The sequence below is a fragment of the Oncorhynchus nerka genome, linkage group LG11 (assembly GCF_034236695.1).
Source record: "Oncorhynchus nerka isolate Pitt River linkage group LG11, Oner_Uvic_2.0, whole genome shotgun sequence".
Taxonomy (NCBI): domain Eukaryota; kingdom Metazoa; phylum Chordata; class Actinopteri; order Salmoniformes; family Salmonidae; genus Oncorhynchus; species Oncorhynchus nerka.
The window spans coordinates 46,900,654-46,922,145 of record NC_088406.1 but is presented as its reverse complement, the minus strand read 5'-3'; the positions used below and the strand labels follow the sequence as shown (position 1 = coordinate 46,922,145).

The 21,492-nt window shown below is 44.4% G+C and overlaps 1 protein-coding gene across 9 annotated transcripts in view; it reads left to right on the top strand.

Annotated features, from left to right (window-relative positions):
• The window catches only part of LOC115136999 (unconventional myosin-Ic-like), a 66,072-nt gene that overhangs the window by 16,575 nt on the left and 28,005 nt on the right, over window positions 1-21,492 (top strand). For 5 of the 9 annotated variants that reach the window (XM_065024594.1, XM_065024593.1, XM_065024597.1 and 2 more), the window contains 2 exons: window positions 20,338-20,493; window positions 20,759-20,874. In XM_065024594.1, coding sequence (XP_064880666.1) covers window positions 20,338-20,493; window positions 20,759-20,874 — 272 coding nt within the window. Of the gene's footprint in view, window positions 1-4,786; window positions 4,937-19,623; window positions 19,735-20,337; window positions 20,494-20,758; window positions 20,875-21,492 lie in introns of those variants that run through there. The other 4 variants (XM_065024592.1, XM_065024591.1, XM_065024599.1 and 1 more) reach the window with 2 other exon arrangements.

Below are 21,492 nucleotides of genomic sequence, written 5' to 3'. Positions count from 1 at the left end.
GATGTCATATCAGAGCTTCATTTGTGGTTCATGCAGCTCGTCTGCCTTTAGTCGGTCTGGAACGTGGCCACTGTCTGCAGCTACTCGGGCTGGTCTCCTGGGCTAAGAATTTGTGGGGTTGAAATAGTAGTGTTCTGTGAAGGTAATGGATGGTGGACAGTAGCAGTGCGTTGGCACCGGGCCCAGCTGAATAGAACATGGTGGGTGGATGAAGCAAGCAAGGACGTGTGCCTGTGTGTTTCTCACAGAGCTGCAATTTCTCTCCCGATGACTCACTCTGTAAACTAAGCTGCTCTAGCTCAGCGGAGGGGTGGGGTCATGTTTACTGTATATACAGTACCAGACAACACCATCATATTGTCCTTCAACCATATGTTGATTACGCTGATGAGTCACCGGCAATAGTTAAGGGTTGTCATAGATTTGTGTCGCGCAATGAGCTATCTCCCGTACTAGCGATATGGGTTTGCCCCTACAACGGGGAGAGGCGATGGGAATTGTGGGTTTGTGTGTGTCTCTGTTGTAGCAGCAAAGAGTGCTACAGAGAGAGGGAGGAAGTAATTGTGGGTCTAGATGAGGGGTGAGGGAGAGGAAGTGATAAAGAAATAAGGGAGGGGAAGAAAATAAGTGTTCTGTTTCCCCCCCCCCCCCTCAGCATTCTGTTTGGTGTGCTATCAGTGTTTTTCCCCCCTCAGCATTCTGTTTGGTGTGCTATCAGTGTTTTTCCCCCCTCAGCATTCTGTTCTGTTTGGTGTGCTATCAGTGTTTTTCCCCCCTCAGCATTCTGTTCTGTTTGGTGTGCTATCAGTGTTTTTTCCCCTCAGCATTCTGTTCTGTTTGGTATGCTATCAGTGTTTTTCCCCCCTCAAGCATTCTGTTTGGTGTGCTATCAGTGTTTTTCCCCTCAGCATTCTGTTTGGTGTGCTATCAGTGTTTTTTCCCCCTCAGCATTCTGTTCTGTTTGGTGTGCTATCAGTGTTTTTTCCCCTCAGCATTCTGTTTGGTATGCTATCAGTGTTTTTCCCCCCTCAAGCATTCTGTTTGGTGTGCTATCAGTGTTTTTCCCCTCAGCATTCTGTTTGGTATGCTATCAGTGTTTTTTCCCCCTCAGCATTCTGTTCTGTTTGGTGTGCTATCAGTGTTTTTTCCCCCTCAGCATTCTGTTCTGTTTGGTGTGCTATCAGTGTTTTTCCCCCTCAGCATTCTGTTCTGTTTGGTGTGCTATCAGTGTTTTTCCCCCTCAGCATTCTGTTCTGTTTGGTGTGCTATCAGTGTTTTTCCCCTCAGCATTCTGTTCTGTTTGGTGTGCTATCAGTGTTTTTTCCCCTCAGCATTCTGTTCTGTTTGGTGTGCTATCAGTGTTTTTCCCCCTCAGCATTCTGTTCTGTTTGGTGTGCTATCAGTGTTTTTCCCCTCAGCATTCTGTTCTGTTTGGTGTGCTATCAGTGTTTTTTCCCCTCAGCATTCTGTTCTGTTTGGTGTGCTATCAGTGTTTTTTCCCCTCAGCATTCTGTTCTGTTTGGTGTGCTATCAGTGTTTTTTCCCCTCAGCATTCTGTTCTGTTTGGTGTGCTATCAGTGTTTTTTTCCCCTCAGCATTCTGTTCTGTTTGGTGTGCTATCAGTGTTTTTCCCCCTCAGCATTCTGTTTGGTGTGCGATCAGTGTTTTTCCCCTCAGCATTCTGTTCTGTTTGGTGTGTTTCCCTAAAGTGGTGTGACCAGTGGTTAGGGAAAATAAGTGTTTCCACTCTGGGAACCAATGAAGGAGGAGCTGGATCCTAGTCACCATGTGCGTCTTCTGTCGTCCTCCCCACCAGATGTGTGTCTGTACAGTATGTCCTGCAGTATGTGTCGGTTCTGCTGCATTAACTCCAGCCCAGGTTCTGGCAACACCGTTCGAACTGAGACAGACTGGCACAGTGTTTGGCTGCCGTTTTAAACTTCATAATGTCCCAAGTTGTAATCACTTCAGACACACTTGGTGCACGTAGTCTTTAATTCATCAACTCTTTTTTAATTTCAGACTTAATCCAGTAGGAGGGTGAGGGAGGAATGTTGAAGGACAGAATAAAAGGTGTAATGTAATGAAAGGAAGATAAGAGGATACAACATAAGCCTTAATATCAGACAGATGTGAAGAAATAGTCTCCTGACTCTTGATAACGTTGTTCATGTTTGTTGCGTTGCCAAGGTTATATCCCCTTTTTACAGTCACTTGACAACAGTGCAATTTACAGCCGGGCCATAAAGGCTGAATTTGAATTGGTCCTAGACAGCAGACCTGGGTTCAAATACTATTTGAAATCTTTCAATTCGTTTTGAGTGTTTGCTTTAACCTGCCTGGGGCGCCAGATGGTTTGGACTTCTATTGGTGCCAGACAAGCTCAATCAAGCACAGCTAAAGTATTTGAAATCATTTCAAATAGTAATTGAACCCAGGTCTCTCTCTAGAGGCCATGAGGTCCTGACTGAGAGATGTGGGAGAGGAAAGAGTTAACAACCAGGACCGACGCATACTGGTGCATACCCCCCCCTGTTCAGCACAAATATGCTACATCAGCATGACTGTGCACAATGTACAGCCCCAATGTATGCCAATGAAGCATTGAGCATTCTGTCAACATACACTTGACATGGATGTAACCAACGCTAAAGTCACTGCAAATCTGTCTGATTTCTTTTTGTTGTTTTGTTCTCTGTCCATGTCTTTTTTCTTCATTCTCGGTTTGTTCTCATGCCCAGCGGTGCCCATGTGAGAGAGGGAGAGAGTGAAAGAGAGCGAGAGAATGTGTGTGTGTGTGTGTGGTGTGTGTGCGCGAGCGACCGAGAGAGCGTGACAGACCGAGAGAGAAACTCACACCGTCTGGAAAACATTACTCAGATTCCTGCAGGCGGGGGCTCTGATTATGTTGGCAGTGGCGAGAGGTAGAGACACGGGTATGAACTACAATCCCTGAGCGTAGTTCTGCAGCGTTTGTTGGAGATTACACACAACTATAGACTATGGTTTTGAACATTGAAGGTGAGGTGAAGTTTCTGTCTCGTTCCTCTGTCACATGCTACTACTGCCAGCTGAGCAGTAGGCTTGTCCAATAGAGGGGGCTGTAGAGCGCTGTCAGCAGGAGCAGCAAGCAGGGGGGGGGGGGCTGTGTTAGGGGCTGGCCTGGGGCAGGAAAGAGAGCCACCAACCCCCAACATCCTCACCTGGGTGCATGAAACGGAGGAAAACTGACTGAAACAGAAAGGGAATATCTGGCTTTCACACTACTGAGCCGAACTGAACAGAGCTACACCAAGCTGTACTGAGCTGGCCTGGTTCCGCATCACCTAGAACTGTGCTGAAAAGGACCGTGTGAAAATGAAACGATGTCTGAGACAGATATTATTCCATTTGGTTCGGGTCAGAACGATAGTGTGAAAAGGGTACATGTGGCTTGGCTGTCTGCTGCAGCCACCAGGCATCACCACCAGGCACCACCACCTCTACAGACAGGAAACACTGACTCCTGCTCATGATTCTCATAAAGTTGGGATTTCCTGGGCCTTTGTGGTACACAGCCATCATACCCCTTAACTCTGGAGCTCACCACCACGGCCACGATTTAGGTATTTCTGAAGTTTTCCGTTTATTTGCCCTCATTTTCACTCTTTGGGCCAGACTTCTGGACACCGATTAAGTCTACTACTGGATTAAACTCTTTCAATGGAGATTCTCTATTGAGCATTATTTTTAGTCCATGACTAGGCTTAATTTATGTCAACTGGCCCTTTTTGTGTTTTAATCAGAGCTTGTTAAAGGGTTATTATAAATCTAGATGGTTTCCTTTAAAAGCAGTATGTGGACAAGAAGAGACTGTAATCCACACTGATCTTGTTGTTCCATACGGATAACCTGTTTTCTAGTTAAGCAACAGTACATAGGTTTCCTTAACTATCCCTTTTTAAAGCTGCAATATGTCTTTTTTTCTAGGGACCTGACCAAATTCACATAGAAATGTGTTTTATAGGTCGCTTTCAATGAAAGCAAGTCTAAGAAGCGGTAGATCTGTTCTATGTTCGCTATTTCTATGCGTCCCGTTAAGTTTTGTTTTTCGCGTCTTTTACTTTTTGTACATCAGCTGAAAAATATAATTTGCTTGGTTATGAAACATTTTTATTTCACGGCGGTTTAGATGATACAGTGATTCTCTACACCAGGGCTTTCCAAACTCGGTCCTGTCTTTCTGTGTAAGTCGTCCTATATTCTCCCATAGCCCCTCACAGGTCCCCCTCTCCTTGTACAGAGGGACACATTTTCCATTTCTTCTCCCCCCTCTCTCCAGGGGTGGTTGAGTCCAGATGTGTGCTTGGAGATGTTTTTGTGGGATTTTTTTTAATGCCCCATCTGCCTTGTTTTAAGAGCAGAGGAGTCGGAGAGAAACTAGAACTAGTTCAAAGCTAGTGTTTCACCTTCCACTGTAAATCCATTGTTGGGCCCTGTGCTGGAGGAGAGAGGGAATGAGAGAGAGGGAGAGGGAGAGAGGGAATGGGAGAGGGAGAGAGGGAATGGGAGAGGGAGAGAGGGAATGAGGGGGAGAGGGAATGAGGGAGAGAGGGAATGAGGGAGAGAGGGAATGAGAGAGAGGGAGAGAGGGAATGAGAGAGAGGGAGAGAGGGAATGAGAGAGAAGTGTCACTACACAGAGACTGCTTACTCTGTAGAAAGAGGGAGGGAGAAAGAGAGCGAAGAAGGTAGAGCGAGAGAGTGACCAACTGAGAGGGAGAAAATAAGAGGAGAGGTGACGGCAGCTGGGTCGCTCCTACACATGGCTCTGGAGAAGTTCTAAAAACAAAAGCTGTGCGATCGCTCTGACGTGGACGACTCACATTCTGGTAGTATAAACAATTGTTAAAGCCGACCAATAAACAGGAAGGAGAGAGATGAAGTACAGAGCCACGGTAAGAAAAGAACTGCACGCTCACACTCATTCTGCTCAAAGGCAGCACTCAGCAACACAACAGTATAAGTTTCGTTGTGTGTGTGTGCTTCAGTTTAAATTGTGTACTTGTGTTGGTGCTGAAGGAATCTGTTCCTGTCAAGGGGAGAAGGAGCTGATCGGTGGAGGTTTCGCCTGTAGAAACTGTATTAAGAAAATGTACTTAGTGTGAATTAATTGCGTCACAGCTTTGAAAGTCAGTGCTCTTGAACTGCAAGGACACAGGAGAGAGGGGAATGTACAGTGAGGGGAAAAAGCATTTGATCCCCTGCTGATTTTGTACGTTTGCCCAATGACAAAGAAATGATCAGTCTATCATTTTAAATGGTAGGTTTATTTGAACATTGAGAGGCAGAATAACAACAAAAACATCCAGAAAAATGCATGTCAAAAATTGATTAGCATTTTAATGAGGGAAATAAGTATTTGACCTCTGCAAAACATGACTTAGTACTTGGTGGCAAAACCCTTGTTGGCAATCAGAGGTCAGATGTTTCTTGTAGTTGGCCACCAGGTTTGCACACATCTCAGGAGTGATTTTGTCCCACTCCTCTTTGCAGATCTTCTCCAAGTCATTAAGGTTTCGAGGCTGACGTTTGGCAACTCGAACCTTCAGCTCCCTCCACAGATTCTCTATGGGATTAAGGTCTGGAGACTGGCTAGGCTACTCCAGGACCTTAATGTGCTTCTTCTTGAGCCACTCCTTTGTTGCCTTGGCCGTGTGTTTTGGGTCATTGTCATGCTGGAATACCCATCCACGACCCATTTTCAATGCCCTGGCTGAGGGAAGGAGGTTCTCGCCCAAGATTTGATGGTACATGGCCCCGTCCATCGTCCCTTTGATGCGGTGAAGTTGTCCTGTCCCCTTAGCAGAAAAACAACCCCAAAGCATAATGTTTCCATCTCCATGTTTGAGGGTGGGGATAGTGTTCTCGGGGTCAAAGGCAACATTCCTCCTCATCCAAACATGGCGAGTTGAGTTGATGCCAAAGAGCTCCATTTTGGTCTCATTGTGGTCTCCCACAACACTTTCACCCAGTTGTCCTCTGAATCATTCAGATGTTCATTGGCAAACTTCAGACGGGCATCTATATGTGCTTTCTTGAGCAGGGGGACCTTGCGGGCGCTGCAGGAATTCAGTCCTACAGTGTAGTGTGTTACCAATTGTTTTCTTCAAGATCCTCCTGTGTAGTTCTGGGCTGATTCCTCACCGTTCTCGTGGAGTTGCAATGATCATGAGGTGAGATCTTGCATGGAGCCCCAGGCCGAGGGAGATTGACAGTTCTTTTGTGTTTCTTCCATTTGCGAATAATCACATCAACTGTTGGCACCTTCACACCAAGCTGCTTGGCGATGGTCTTGTAGCCCATTCCAGCCTTGTGTAGGTCTACAATCTTGTCCCTGACATCCTTGGAGAGCTCTTTGGTTTTGGCCATGGTGGAGAGTTTGGAATCTGATTGATTGCTTCTGTGGACAGGTGTCTTTTATACAGGTAACAAACTGAGATTAGGAGCACTCCCTTTAAGAGTGTACACTCCCTTTAAGAGTGTGCTCCTAATCTCAGCTCGTTACCTGTATAAAAGACACCTGGGAGCCAGAAATGTTTCTAATTGAGCAGGGGTCAAATACTTATTTCCCTCATTTAAAATGCAAATCCATTTTTGACGTGTTTTTTTCTGGATTTGTTTTTGGTTATTCTGTCTCTCACTGTTCAAATAAACCTACAATTAAAATGATAGACGGATAATTTCTTTGTCAGTGGGCAAATGTACAAAATCTGCAGGGGATCAAATACTTTTTTCCCTCCATGTAGCTGGGTTTTGACCAAGATGTACCAGTTTCACCTGACACCAACCTAAGCACATAGCCAGTTTCTCCTGAGTCCTGACACTGACCCACCTATAATCCATCTAGGAGTTCATCTCCTAAATTCCCTTCCTATCCAGGGTCGTATTCATTAGGCACCAAAACGGAGGATAACGGACTGAAACAGCGAGGGACGACCCAAACTTGTCCAATAAGAAATTCTCGTTCTCCTTTTCCGTGTCAAGTGTTCCGTGATGAATTCCACCCTTCTATCACTTCTATGCGGTATCTATGTGGAGGTATCTGTTTGTGTTGGTGTGCTTGCTCCACCACAGTGTTGTAATGGCAGGCCTGTGTTGTGAGGCAGGGCCTGGATTCTTTGGCGCTGACTGGGAGTGAGAGGGATGATGTTAATGAAGCTACTGTCAGTCTGTCATAGCACCGAGGCAGGGCTCCAAGTCTTCCCCAACCCTACTGCATGTCTTCCTGTCACTGTCACCTCCGCTGCCTGGGGACACGGATGTGACTCTTGACTCTCTCTGGGGGAAGGGGTCTGGGAAGTACGACTGTGGGTGCGTCTCAATCTCTGTTTCTTCCTGAAGTGTGCACTTGTTCACTACAACCCACAAATGTAAAACCATTGGATTGGTGAAGGCATAGGAAGTTTCCACCATGTACGTATGTATACCAGTCATTTAATTTCAAATAATATATTTTTTTGGACATGCCCCAATGTGTTTGGCTCCTACCAGCACCTACTTTAAAACCCCTCTGAGGGGTGTGGTCACTTGAAAAAATTCCCATGGAAAACCATTGATTTGAGTAGTATTTCCACCATCTAATTCAAAATCCCAATTCAACCCCTGGTTGTATGCCTGTGTTTTGATAGGCCAAATATGATGATGATTTGCACAGTTTCCTGTGTGTTTTGTTGACGTCAGGGACACGGTACGTAATCAAAGGAGTGCTAGTGTGTATGAACCAAGGCTGCTGTGGCCCTCCAGCTAACTACACTAATGAGGAAGACTATGGACTAGCCCTTTTTGAACAGTCATATTCACTAGACACCAAATGGAAGAAAACTGACTGAAAACTGGGAGGGACTACCTAAACTTGTCCAATAAGAAAATATATATTTTTGTCTCCCATCGTCTAAGGAGTGCATTAGAAGTTGTCCACACTAGGTGGAATGAATACAATATTTTGACTAACAGCAATATGACCTGTCATTCCTGGGTCCTGCTAGTCTCTCACTGAAAGCAGCAATCTCTGAGACTGCAATCAAAGCTACGTGTACTATATGCGTATACAATACTTGAGCCTGCAATAGATGACTCCACTATTTTCTCCCGCTCTCTCCCCATCAGTAGCTCCTGATTTAGAATCTCATTGGGAGGAAATGCTGTTTATTTTAGTGGCACACTGCAGTGAGGGGCTGGTACACAGAGAGACACACACTGATGACAGAATACACCGAGTGTCCCCTGAGAGACTGAATGTGCAGTCGCCGCTGGCTCTTATTGGCCGTGCGGTTGCTTTTCTTCTCTTTAATTGGCTGGTTTGCTATAGTGAGGAAAGGACTAATTTGCGTGAAGGTAAAGTTTGGCGGAAAGAAAGTAGAGAACCGAGCCATTGATTTGAACCTGTTGACTGGTCTTCTTGGAATGCTCTAGCCCTACGTTGGGTCTGTTTCGGGACGGACTTGAATCGTATACCGTGTCCTTTTGAAGGGAGATATTGTTTTCTACCACAGCTGCCCGTATGAGTGGGAGATGGAGAATGTTTTCACCTGCTAATGTAGAGCTATTGCAGTCACACTAGTCTGTCCACTTTCCCCTATACACGTATGTGGGTCAAAGATGTTAAATGATTTCAAAGTAGCAAAAAAATAAAACCGCAATTACAATTCTCTAAAAGGCTTTTTTATGTATATTGGAGTGTCACGTATGCCCTTAGTTATATGCAAGAATAAATCAAATAATTCATTTTTATTGTGATTCATATGAATGTACCCTAGTAAAATGTCATTCATTATAACACTCTGACCAGTGCCTGTGTTCTTTTGCCCATCTTAATATTTTATTTTTATTGGCCAGTCTGAGATATTACTTTTTCTTTGCAACTCTGCCTAGAAGGCCAGCATCCCGGAGTCGCCTCTTCACTGTTGACTTAGTACCCACAAAACACCAGTCTCTATTTCATGAAGCTGCCAGTTGAGGACTTGTGAGGCATCTGTTTCTCAAACTAGACAGTCTAATGTACTTGTCCTCTTGCTCAGTTGTGCCCAGGGGCCTCCCACTCCTCTTTCTATTCTGGTTAGAGCCAGTTTGCGCTGTTCTGTGAAGGGACTAGTCTACAGCGTTGTACGAAATCTTCAGTTTCTCGCCTTCATTTCTCAGAACAAGAATAGACTGACGAGTTTCAGAAGAAAGGTATTTGCTTCTGGCCATTTTGAGCCTGTAATCGAACTCACAAATGCTGATGCTCCAGATACTCAACTAGCATAAAGGTCAGTTTTATTGCTTCTTTAATCAGAACTACAGTTTTTAGTTGTGCTAACATAATTACAAAAATGTTTTCTAATGATCAATTAGCTTTTTTTTTTTTATGATAAACTTGGATTCGCTAACACAACCTGCCATTGGAACACCGGAGTGATGGTTGCTGCTAATGGGCCTCTGTACGCCTATGTAGATATTCCATTAAAAAAATCTGCCGTTTCCAGCTACAATTGTTATTTACAACATTAACAATGTATTCACTATATTTCTAATCAATTTGATGTTATTTTAATGGATGAAAAATGTGATTTTCTTTTAAAAAAAAAAGCGATTTCTAAGTGACCCTGTACTTTTGAACGGTTATGTACACACGCACACAGACACAGAGAGAGACAGACCGACAGAGCTTCTCACATCCGTCCCTCTTTTTCAAGCATTGAGGGGGGACTCCATGGCAGTCAATCACCATCAAAACGTTACTAGAAACTTGAAGTAGGCCACTGATTCAAATCATGGAAAATAGTGGTTTCATTAGACCTCTTTTGAAACAGCTCTTCCAAAGTCTGCCATCGTAAACCCTGATTGATTTCGCCTTCAGTAGGTTCTCAGTATGTTTCCATGTGAAATATTTCTACAGTAACACTTCCTGTGAATACCCGCATTATAAACGTTGATGACAAGCTATCCTTTCTAACTCACCATAAACACACAAATAGCCGTTCAAAAAAATTCTATATACTCCAAGGTGACGCTTTAAAAGTGAAAGTGCTCAGCATACCCTGTTGTGCTGGACTGTTTGAATCATTTAGCTTCCTTCCTAAATGGCCACGTGTGACCTCCACTTGCGGCCATGGAAAACCCAGGAGCCCCACAGTCAGCCTACAACCTCGAGAGAGAGGACCCATGACCGCTATCCCCTGTCAGTTCTGTAGCGAGTCCCAGGATGTAGTTGTGTGTATGATCCCATAATGTCTGTGAACCTGAAGCATCCATCTGTGCTGGCTCTCTTTCCTTCTGTGTTACTCCCTTTTTTAATAACAAGATCGAGGAAAGCCAGACAACTGATTCATAGTGGAGTATTTTTCAAAAGGGCAAAACTCTTGAGTGGCTAACTGTGCTCTCCGTAGAGGCAGATTATACCCATGTTTGTTTTTAGTTACGCTGGCTGAGACAGAACTGGGGAATAACCGATGTTCTCCACTTTCCCACAGACAAATCCCTCCCTATTTTTCTCATGCTGCCTTTTAGATGAGCCGAGGTAGACTGCAAACCGGATGTCATTGTTTTCAACGAGAGAACGATGCTAAATGCCGTTCAGGCTGCCGGTGAATGCCGTTCGGGCTGCCACTGTAGACGGGACCAGGGGCGGAGCCAGAGGGGTCTCCGCGGTGACACTGGACACCCCTGACATCTGATATGCCACCCCAGAATGTCATTTGCTATTGGCAGTTTGATGCTGATTGACTCCTCATTTCACCTCTTGTTGAAAGAAGCATTTACTTTGACGTTCGACAGGGCAATTTTCAAATCGAGGACTGGGAAGAGAGAATATTAATGTTGGTTGCGAGAGACCTAAGAATAAGAAGAACCTACAGAAGAAGAAGAGAGAATATTTACACAGCTCCACAAACTCTTTTCGCGATTGGCGAATGCATCATATTTGATGCACGTTTTAAGGTTTAGTATCGGGTTTATGTTTCCTGAACAACTTTTACGGAAGTTGAATCGCTGTGGAAGTTAATGTTAGACCTTTAGTTCCATTAACAGACAGTTAATCAGATAAGGGGGAGAGGCTAAATTGGGAGCCAAACATTGTTTACATCTGTGTTAGTAATACACGCATATACAGTACAGTGTGGTAAGTTAGAGTATACGAATGTTTAGCTGATGTGGGGTAACTAGTAGGGTACAGCTGTCAGGGTTCAGCAAGTTAACATTCAGCAATTTGAAATCCATTAACTCAGATTTTCGTACTTGAACTCAAAACTAACAGTTATTATCAATCTGTTAACGTTACTCAAAACATTACCACAATATGCAGAAACGCCTTTACGATAGCAAACAGGCTAAGAAATGATAGCTAGCTAAGTTACTTACTTACCTAAAGGACACAATGGTAGGCCAGGCCTATACTTTAAACTACACATTTTAGTTAGCAGCTTTTAGTATCTAATCTTGTGGATCCCTTAATTATACATTTCCATAGAGATATGACCCATTATTTAATGTGTATTTCAAACGGTTCAAGATCCAGAGAAGAGGGTCCTGTACAGACGTGTTTTCAAACATTTCCCAGAATGCAGCATGGTTCTAGGAAAAGGGCTTTAACAGCTCCTGGTATAAGGACAATTCATGGCTTGAATATTCTCTAAATCAAGATTCTACTTATTGTTTTGCCTGTAGGCATTTTTCTCTGCCCAGTACACCTGAATCTGCCTTCACATCACAGTCAGGTTTTTGTAACTGGGAAAAGGTGCTGTTTAAAGATTCTGGGTTTACGCTCCATTTGAAGGCAGAGCATTATATCAATGCTACGTATGCTTGGAATCGGCATCAAAGGGTTATTGACAGCAACTCATCAATGTTAGATGTCATAAATGAGGACCGGAAAAATTTTGGGGAGGAAAACTGTACTTACATTAAAACAATTGCAGATGTGCTCCTATTAACTGCCACTCAAAATATAGTGCAGAGAGGTCATCGAGAGTCTGACTCTCACAAGGGTCATTTTTTGACAATCTTAGAACAAATAGCAAAGCATGTTAAGTACACAAGCCACCAAATCCAGAAGGAAGTTCATGAGGGCTTAGCTGAGATGGTGCAAAGTGAAATAATAAGAGAAGTAAAAATGACACTAAAGATTTAAAGAAAAAATCACTTTATTTGTGAGGTACTAATACAGCGGGGGCCATCCACGAAAGCTTTTTACACCTTTTCAGTCATCTGAGAGCTTGCAGCAGGTCTCACAAAAATGATAATCGATTGTCTTGGAAAAACATGGTCTGAACTACAGAAATGATCTTGTGGGACAAGGCTATGACGGTGCATCCATCACGAGCGGAAAGCATTCTGGTGTGTCTGCATGGATTAAAAACGGTGCAAGATTTGCACTGTTATGCACATTTTTTGAATTTGGTTCTTGTCGATGCTGTAAAATCAGTGCCTGAGGCAGTTCACTTTTCTGCTCTCCTGCAGAAGCTGTATAACTTTTGTATCTGGCTCGTACGTTCGTCTCAAGTGGCTTGCAGTTCAGAAAGAGCTGTATCCACAGCAGCAGCCCAGGGAACGACAGAGACTTACGGATGTAAGGTGGGCATGCAGATACGTGGCATGCCATAGTCTGAGGGACAGGCTTCCAGCAGTTCTGAGAGCGCTACAGGATATCACACTTGAAAATAGTGGTGATGGATCAGTGGAGGCAAGGGGCCTTCTTTCTCAGAGATTTTACATTTCAAAGGGCTTTTGGGTACCTTTTGTAAAGTGCTTGGTGATGCCAAATGTATTTCTGACATTCTCCAGTCAAGCTCTCTTGACCTAGCAAGGGCTGTGGACCTAGTAGGTGCCCTTACAGACACATTACAGGACTACAGAAGTGAGGGTTACTTTGGAGAACTATGGAAAGAGGTTGAAGAGATTGCAGAGCACTGCAAAATATGTGTACGAACAGTGTGTAAAAGACAGCCTAAAACGAGTTTAAGATTTCACGACTCATTGATGAGCACTGTTGGACAGAAAGAATAGTAACCAAAGTGATGGTATAAGCAATCTTTTATCAGGTGCTTGACAGTCTCACAGCTGAGCTGCAGAGGTGTTTTTCAAAGTAGAATTGCGAGACAATGCAAGGGGTCCAGTCTCTCAACCCAAAGAGCACAACATTCTTGAATGAGGAGCGCCTGTTTGGAGCCTCTGTTTGCCTTTGCTGAGACCAGATTTAGAGGACCTCAAAACATGAGGTTCATCAAACCAAGTGGCTTCTTGATAGGAGAGAGAAAAGTGGAAGGGACAGACCGTCTCCTCTCCTTGACTTTGTGTTTCTAGAACGTTATAAAGAGGTCTTCCATGAGCTATTTCGACTTTAAGATTTCTATTGTTACACCAGTCAGCAGTGCTTCTTGTGAAAGAAGCTCCTCAGCTTTAAAACTGTTGCCCTAAGGTGGGTTTTAATCAGTGGTTGATGACAGGTTAAGTCACCTCGGGATTCTCAGGGTTGAGTCAAGGAGGGTACGCGCCCTCAACACTGATGAATGTGTGAAACATTTTGGCAGTTCTCACCAGAACTGCAGAATTATGCTGTTTTTAAATCTACCTAGGATCATTTGGCACTTAGGCGGTCTGGTCATGATTAAAACCTGCACTGTGTACTAGCTAGTACACTGACATTCTAAAATGATAAATCCAAGGGGTATCTTGTCACACATTTAATTTGGTCTTGATTAGGACAATTCCAAAACTTTTCTTTGCTATTAGTTAACATAATATATATGAGCATAAATATGATACTGTAGTTTGTAATATTACTGGGCACAAGTCAAATGGCAGTGCTTTTGTGTTGTAAATAAACTATGCAATTTATCTCCTTGGTGCTTGAGCTTTATTTTCTGAAAATATTTTGGATATTCAACATTTATAGACCCAGATTATATATTCATGAAAACAGTGACCCAAGTATGTGTGTGAGAGAGAAATTGAACTGCAGTTCTGAGGTAGAGACACTGACTAGTCATAGTATGTTCAAGAATTCTAGTGAAGTGTGGTCCAAAAGGGTTACTATCTGCCACATTGAGTGAATTATCACTTCTACCTCTAATCAGCAATCATAGGATTTATTCTCATGCTCCTTATAGATGCCACATTTTCTGTCATGTTCTTTGGACCCTCTGAAGTAGCCTTGGCCACCCCATGTACAAAACTCTACTTCCGCTACTGGACGGAACTTGCCGCCAGAGTTAAAATATTCAAATGTTTGCCGTCTGCGGTAGCACTGTTTTGTTTACTGAAATCACGATAGCAACGCATAGTCTTGATGGCTTGTTTTTACGGTCACCATCTTGCTTTCTTGTCCCGCTGTGCCGACTGTTATGACGGTTTTGACGCCCCTCGTCTAAATGCAGCATTAGTCTTTCTCTTCTATATAGATAATTTACCTGAGAAAATATGATCAATTATTGACCTTAAAAAGAAGCCTTTATTCATGCATTAACTACTCAACCCCCTCCATTATGAAAAGGATAACATTAAATTATATTTAAGTGATAATGACCGAGAAGCCGGTGTTTGGAGGATATATTGGCACAGGTGTTGGCAAACCGTGCCAATATATCCTCCAAACATCGGCTTCGAGGGCATGATCTCTTTTATACATTGGGTTACCAACATATTCAAATCATGATAGACATATTTGTGTTACTTTATTGCGGAATTGAATCATACTACTTCCTCCTTCAACAAGATATAAATGAGTCCCAACAAATCTAGGGTTGCTACCCAAGCCGGCTGTTCGTCGTTCTATCGGCTCGGTTGCCAGAGACGTGACACAGAGCTAAAATACTTAATGACGGGATCTATGGACGCGACCCAGTCGTTCATTCTAAATGTTATATTGCCATACTGGCTGGCAACGTTCTTCTCTCTTGCTTGCTAGCTAGCCAACTACAGCTAACTTACTGTCATGTCAAACAGTGCAGACAGAATAACAGTAGCTGCATATCCGTTTTGTTTACGCTGTTTTCTAGTGACATTTACTTGAATACATCCTTAAAAATGAGTTGAGGCGAGATTTCGTCTGGCATTGAAAATGTGCTCACTCTCACCAGGACACTGTTGTTCAGAGGAGCTAGCCAACAACACAGCTAACACAATCATTTCAAACTAAAGCTGTACAGACTGCAAACTAGCTACACTTTGTTTCGATCTTTGTCAAACGAAACGATGTTCCAAGTGTCCGAGAGACGAACAGCAAGGCTAATACCCATCTCTGCTGTTGAAAACTAAATGTTAGTCTAAAATCATGTGAGAATGTCTAGATATTTTTTATAGTGGAGATCAAATTTACAATTTGCCTGGCTGGGTTGATGAGACAGTGGATTACGCAGTCAGATTGAACAGAGTAAATAGGCATTTTAGTCATAGATTTAGCTAGTGGTAACTTGTGGAATAGACACCGGCTGGAATGCGGTTTTAATCAACCAGCATTCAGGTTTAGAACCACCTGTATTATAATTAAGCAATAATGCACGAGGGGCTGTGGTACATGGCCAATATACCACGCTAAGGGCTGTTCTTATGGACTGTGCAATGTGGGGTGCCTGGATACAGCCCTTAGCCGTGGTATATTACAAACCCAGAGGAGCCTTATTGCTATTATAAACTGGTTATCAACGTAATTAGAGCAGTCCAAATCTGTTTTGTCATACCCTTGGTAAACGGTCTGAGATACCACGGCTGTCAGCCAATCAGCATTCAGGGCTCAAACACAGTTTATAATATGTAATAATATAACAGGATACCATGGCTATGGACCATTTAGTTGATTCCCTTTCTAGCACCATAACCACTTTCACACAGTGGTGGAAAAAGTACCCAACTGTCAAACTTGAGTAAAAGTAATGATACCTGAATAGAAAATTATTAAAGTGAAAGTTACCCAGTAAAATACTACTTGAGTAAAAGTAAATCTACTTAAGTATCAAAAGTAAAAGTATAAATACATTTGAAATTCCTTAGCAAATGGATAGCCAGGGGCACACTCCAACACAGCAACACAATTTATAAACGCAACGTGTGTTTAATGAGTCCACCAGATCAGAAGCAGTAGGGATGACCAGGGATGTTCTCTTGATAAGGGTGTGAATTGGACCATTTTCCTGTCCTCTATTTATATATTTGACAACTTTTGCTTTGCTACATTCCTAAAGAAAATGTACTTGTACTCCACACATTTTCCCTGACTCACAAAAGTACTCGTTCCATTTTGATCCAAATAAATACAAATGCTTTACAGGACAGGAAAATGGTCCAATTCACACCCTTATCAAGAGAACATCCCTGGTCATCCCTACTGCTTAAAGAGCCATTTTTTAAATGCTTCAACCACCTAAAAGGAAGCGATTCATCAAAACCTTCCATACTAAAGCCATCACCTACAGAGAAATGAACCTGGAGAAGAGTCCCCTAAGCAAGCTGGTCCTGGGACTCTGTTCACAAACACAAACAGACCCCACAGAGCCCCAGGACAGCAACACAATTAGACCCAACCAAATCATGAGAACAAAAAGATAATTCTTTCCAATGTGTCAAGCAATTAACAAAAAAAACAGAGCAAACTAGAATGCTATTTGGCCCTAAACAGAGAGGACACAGTGGCAGAATACCTGACCCAAACTTAAGGAAAGCTTTGACTATGTACAGACTCAGTGAGCATAGCCTTGCTATTGAGAAAAGTCGCCGTAGGCGGACCTGACTCTCAAGAAAAGACCGACCATGTGCACAATGCCCACAAAATGAGGTGGAAACTGAGCTGCGCATCCTAAACTGCCAAATATATGACCATATTAGATTTTCATATTTCCCTCAGATTACACAGAAAACAAACACAATTTTGATCAACTACCATATCTACTGGGTGAAAGACAGGGGAAGGGGAAGTGGCGGAGGGTAGGAGAAAGGAGGGCAAGGGTGGGTGAGAGGGAATGAGAGAAGTGTTGAGAGAGTGGGAGAGCGGATTAGAGGGGGCCAGAGCAGGCACACCGCAGTAGGCCTCGGTCCTTTTGTTTTCTCCACAGGATCTGGAAAAGGTGACAGCATGCTGGTAGCGGCATGTACAGTTGGTAGCGCAGGAGTGTTGGTGTGTTCAACAAGGACGTGTGTGTGTGGAAGGGGCAGAGTGTGGGGAGGCAGGAAAACAACTCTAAATGTCCCATTGAGGAACAATGAAGTAATGGAGAGAGGTGGTGTTGGGAGACCGCTGAGTGAATGGGAAACCGAAGCGGGAGAAAAGGGGGTTCCTCATCCTCTCCCTGTCAGAGAGAACTCCCTCCCTGTGTTGAGAAGAATGTTGGCGCTGTTCCATTGTTTTCTTGAAATGGTTTCTCCATAGAAATAGAATCAATAGAACGGTCCACCCACCCATTGTGACGTCATTAACGTGGATGGGGATGTCCATTCTCGTAATTATATTTCTATGGCTTTCCCCTGTCTTATGTCAGTTTCTGATAGTCAATCAATTAGCCCTTGTCCGCTAAAATATTTTAGCTGGCTAATTCAGCAGCCTGTCTGAACTTGTTATCGTGGTCGAATTACCAGTCGGGTGCACCCCATTGATTTTGTTAGTCAGTTTCAAGGATGTGGGTATGCAGACCCACAAGCAACTATGGCCCCTCATGATGAGTTCAGATTTGTTGTGGCCCCCAACCCCTCAAAGTTGCTCATCCCTAGATTAGATGTCCAGATAACAGGCTTCTCACTAATGAGCCCAGGGAGAAAGGAGGTTCCTCATCCTCTTCCTGTCAGAGAGAGAACTCCCTCGCTGTGTTAAAAAGAAAGAGAAGAATTTTGGCACTGGTCCATTTCATTGAAATGTTTCCTCATATAAATATAATCAGTAGAATGGTCCACACATGGCATCATTAACTTAGATGGGGATGTCCATTCTAGTAATTCTATTTCTATGGCTTTCCCCTGGATGTTGGCACAATTTAGATGCCCATTCTCACTAACCAGCCCAACGAACCCTGGGAGAGGAACTTTTCTCAGTGCAGCACCAGCCCAAGTCGGATCACTTTTTCCTCAGGAACTGCAGGCTCTTTGTTTTCCCCCAGGCCATGTGAAACGATAGCTCACCAAGGCTCCGGGCCCGTATTCCAAAAGCCTTTCAGAGTCGAAGTGCTGATCTAGGATCAGGTCACTCCTCTCCATATCATTGTATTTCATTATAAGTAATCTAGCTCAGCCCTCCTACTCTGAGACTGTGAATACGGGCCTGTGACTTGAAGGGGGGATGGTGGAGGAGAGAAAGGAGATGGAGGGGTGCTGGGGACCACTAGCTACCTAAAGACCCTCGGAGGGATACAGTGTGAATGAAGTGAGTGAAAAAGGCTGGAGTGAAAGCTTGAGTCATCACCCCATGAATCTTCATTTGAGCCAGTTTGCTACAGCATGAAAATAAACTTGCAGCAACCGGTAATGTGGATTATAATTCATTTTTAAAAATTCTAAGGGTTGATAAAAAACATTTGTAAGGGAAAATCAAGTCTGAAGTTTCAGAGTGGAAATTCCAAACTTCAGAAGCCTTTTTAAACCTCAAATATACTGTGTTACAGGAAGGTTCCCCGACAACAGGTCGGATCTTACTGTGATCACCATCTGTAGGCATCATGAAGCTGGAACAACTCGCCCGCCATTAAGTCATAACGCTGAAGTACATTAAATGGTGCTATTAGGTGTTGGTGTGTGGAGACCCCTCAAGCAGAGGCAATTCATTAGGTTTAAAGTCTAAAGGGCTCTACGCTGTCTTCACAAACGGAGCCGGTCTGTTTCTGTCGCTCTCTTCGTAGTTTACGTACATTTGTCCGGCCAAATGTTTTGGAACCTCCGTTGACCTCGCTTGCGTAGACTGTGTAGAGCTCTTAACAACCAAGGGTCGGCACAATTGGCACCCTACTTACTCCCTACATAGGGCTCCGATTAAAAGTAGTGCACTAAGGGACCTGGTCAAAATTAGTGCACAATATAGGGAGTAGGGTGCCATTTGGGATATAACTGTTGCAACTACTTCACTATCCTGCCATTTCTCGTTATAACTCACTGTTGCTTTGGGGAGGGAGGGAGAGGGAGAGAGGTATAGCAGGGTAGGGTACTGTGTGAAGCAGGGAGTTGCTTTTGGAACGTTGAGTACAGTGATGATGCTGGATAAGGAATGGAATCACTTCCTGGCAACACACACACACACACTGGCACACGTTCCTCTCCAGTCTCCTCTCCTCCTCAGCTACACAAGTTCTGTCTGCTTCATCCCTTCTCTCTCTGTCTCTCTGTGTGTGTTTTTCTCCTCTGTGATACAAGTCACATTGTCAACAGCTGCCTCACCCACTGCAGCCCTTAATTAGATGGAGGAGCACCTCTCTTTCCCCTGGGCAGGGCCCTACTGTGTCAATAACACAACAACAATATATGCAGCTGCTCTGTACAGTGTGTGTGGTAATGAACATGGACAATGAACAATAAACGTGCGTGCAGTCAGCGTGTGTGTGCAGTCAGCGTGTGTGTGCTGGCATAATCACCTGCCTTGTTGATGCGTCCAGAGCGTAGTGACAGATCTGTGTGGTCCTGTGTAGTGATAGTGACTACTGTATAGTGAGCCATGGATCTGGGTAACATTTGCGGTCTGGTACGTAAAACTCAAGCCTCCATCGTAGAAAACAGGTTCCTGGGCAAACGCATTGACGAGCTGAAAGATGTAAGTTAAGTGTTTGAGTGCACGTATTATTTTATAGATTGGGGATTCTAGCTTGGTTGGAGCCTGTAAGACTTTGGTCGAAGTGCAAACTTTTTTGTTCCTGCGCTTCTAGTTCTAGTTTACACAAGATTACAAAGTGAATCGTTTTCTAAGGAGAGCTCCTCGGTGTGGAACACTGCAAAACTCCAGTTCCTGCAGTCATTGTCTGCCTGTGTATGTTATTGAATGTGGGAGAGAGGGCTCTTGTGCGAACTATTCTTCAGTCATGGTTTTTGATGGAAATGGGTACCTTTTTTTTTTATGCGAAGCGTTGTGTCATAGTGTGTGTTGAAGTAAGTACTGGAGCTAAATTCCGGGGTGCTGGAGCTAGATTCTGGGGCCGTTATGAGCGCTTACTTGTCAGGCATAAATGAACACTTTGAGAGAGATTCACACGCAACGGTGATCCAACTTAACCAGCGTCTGCTTAGAATGTCTCTTCTGTCTTTTGGTATTATTTTTTCTTCTTCTCTCTCCTGCCTTATTTTTTTATAACGATTTTTGTCTATTCATGGTTCCTATTGCTGACCTCCCCTCTGCTCCTCTTCTCTCTCCTCCCTCCAGACGTTGGGGAGTGACGGGGTGCGGATCACAATGGAGAGTGCCCTGACGGCCAGGGACCGGGTGGGTGTCCAGGACTTTGTCCTGCTGGAGAACCACACCAGCGAGGCGGCCTTCATCGAGAACCTCCGCAAGCGCTTCAAGGAGAACCTCATCTATGTAAGACGACCTACCCCAATTACACTCGCCTCCCGGGTCATATTCATTAGGTAGCAAACGAACGCAAAAGGGGAAGGAAGACCTGAACTTGTCCAATAAGCAACGCTTGTTTTTGCATTCCGTTGCGTAACATGTTGCTGCCCTCATGAATTTGTACCTGCTGAAGATACGAATGCACTGTGTGTCGATGCATCCCAGCATTCCCCCCACTGTGTTGTCACCTTAGAGAGAGAGTTCATGGTGTCTTTGCCTCTCTCTCTCTCAGACATACATCGGCTCAGTCCTGGTGTCGGTGAACCCCTACAAGGATCTGGAGATCTACACCAAGAACCACATGGAGCGCTACCGAGGCATAAACTTCTACGAGGTCTCTCCCCACATGTGAGTAACCCGGGTATCCCAACCCACCATCTTCCCCCTCCTCCTCCCATCCCAGTTGACTGAGTCGTGGACTAACAGTTATGTAACGGGGGGGTTGTCTGAGTGTCTGCTGGGCACGCATTACGTCGGGCCTGTTTGTTTTGAGTTGCTAGGTGAAGAGGTTAATTCCTGGCCGGTTCCTCTGACACTCTAACCACGGACCAACAATGGACTGTATTATGGAGATTCCGCCATGCGCTCTGCTTCGCTGCTCCTTCGCTGCTACTCGACCATGAAGCCAAATGTTTTCTGTCTGTCAGAGTGGGAAAAGAGGGATGTGGGGGCCTGAAGGGAGGTGGGTTGTGGGGGGTGGGTTATGGGGGGGGATGGTGGTGGGGTGGAGGGGGTGGGTTGTGGGGGGTGGAGGTGGGGTGGAGGGAGGTGGGTTTGGGGGAGGGAGATTGGGTGGAGGGAGGTGGGTTGGGGGGTGGAGGAAGCAGGGTTGGGGGGGTGGAGGGGGTGGAGGAAGGTGGGTTGGGGGGGGTGAAGGGAGGTGGGTTGGGGGGGGGGTGAAGGGAAGTGGGGTGTGATACTAGGTGGTATCAGAGGTATCAAATTGGTATAAAATGTGTAGAATTT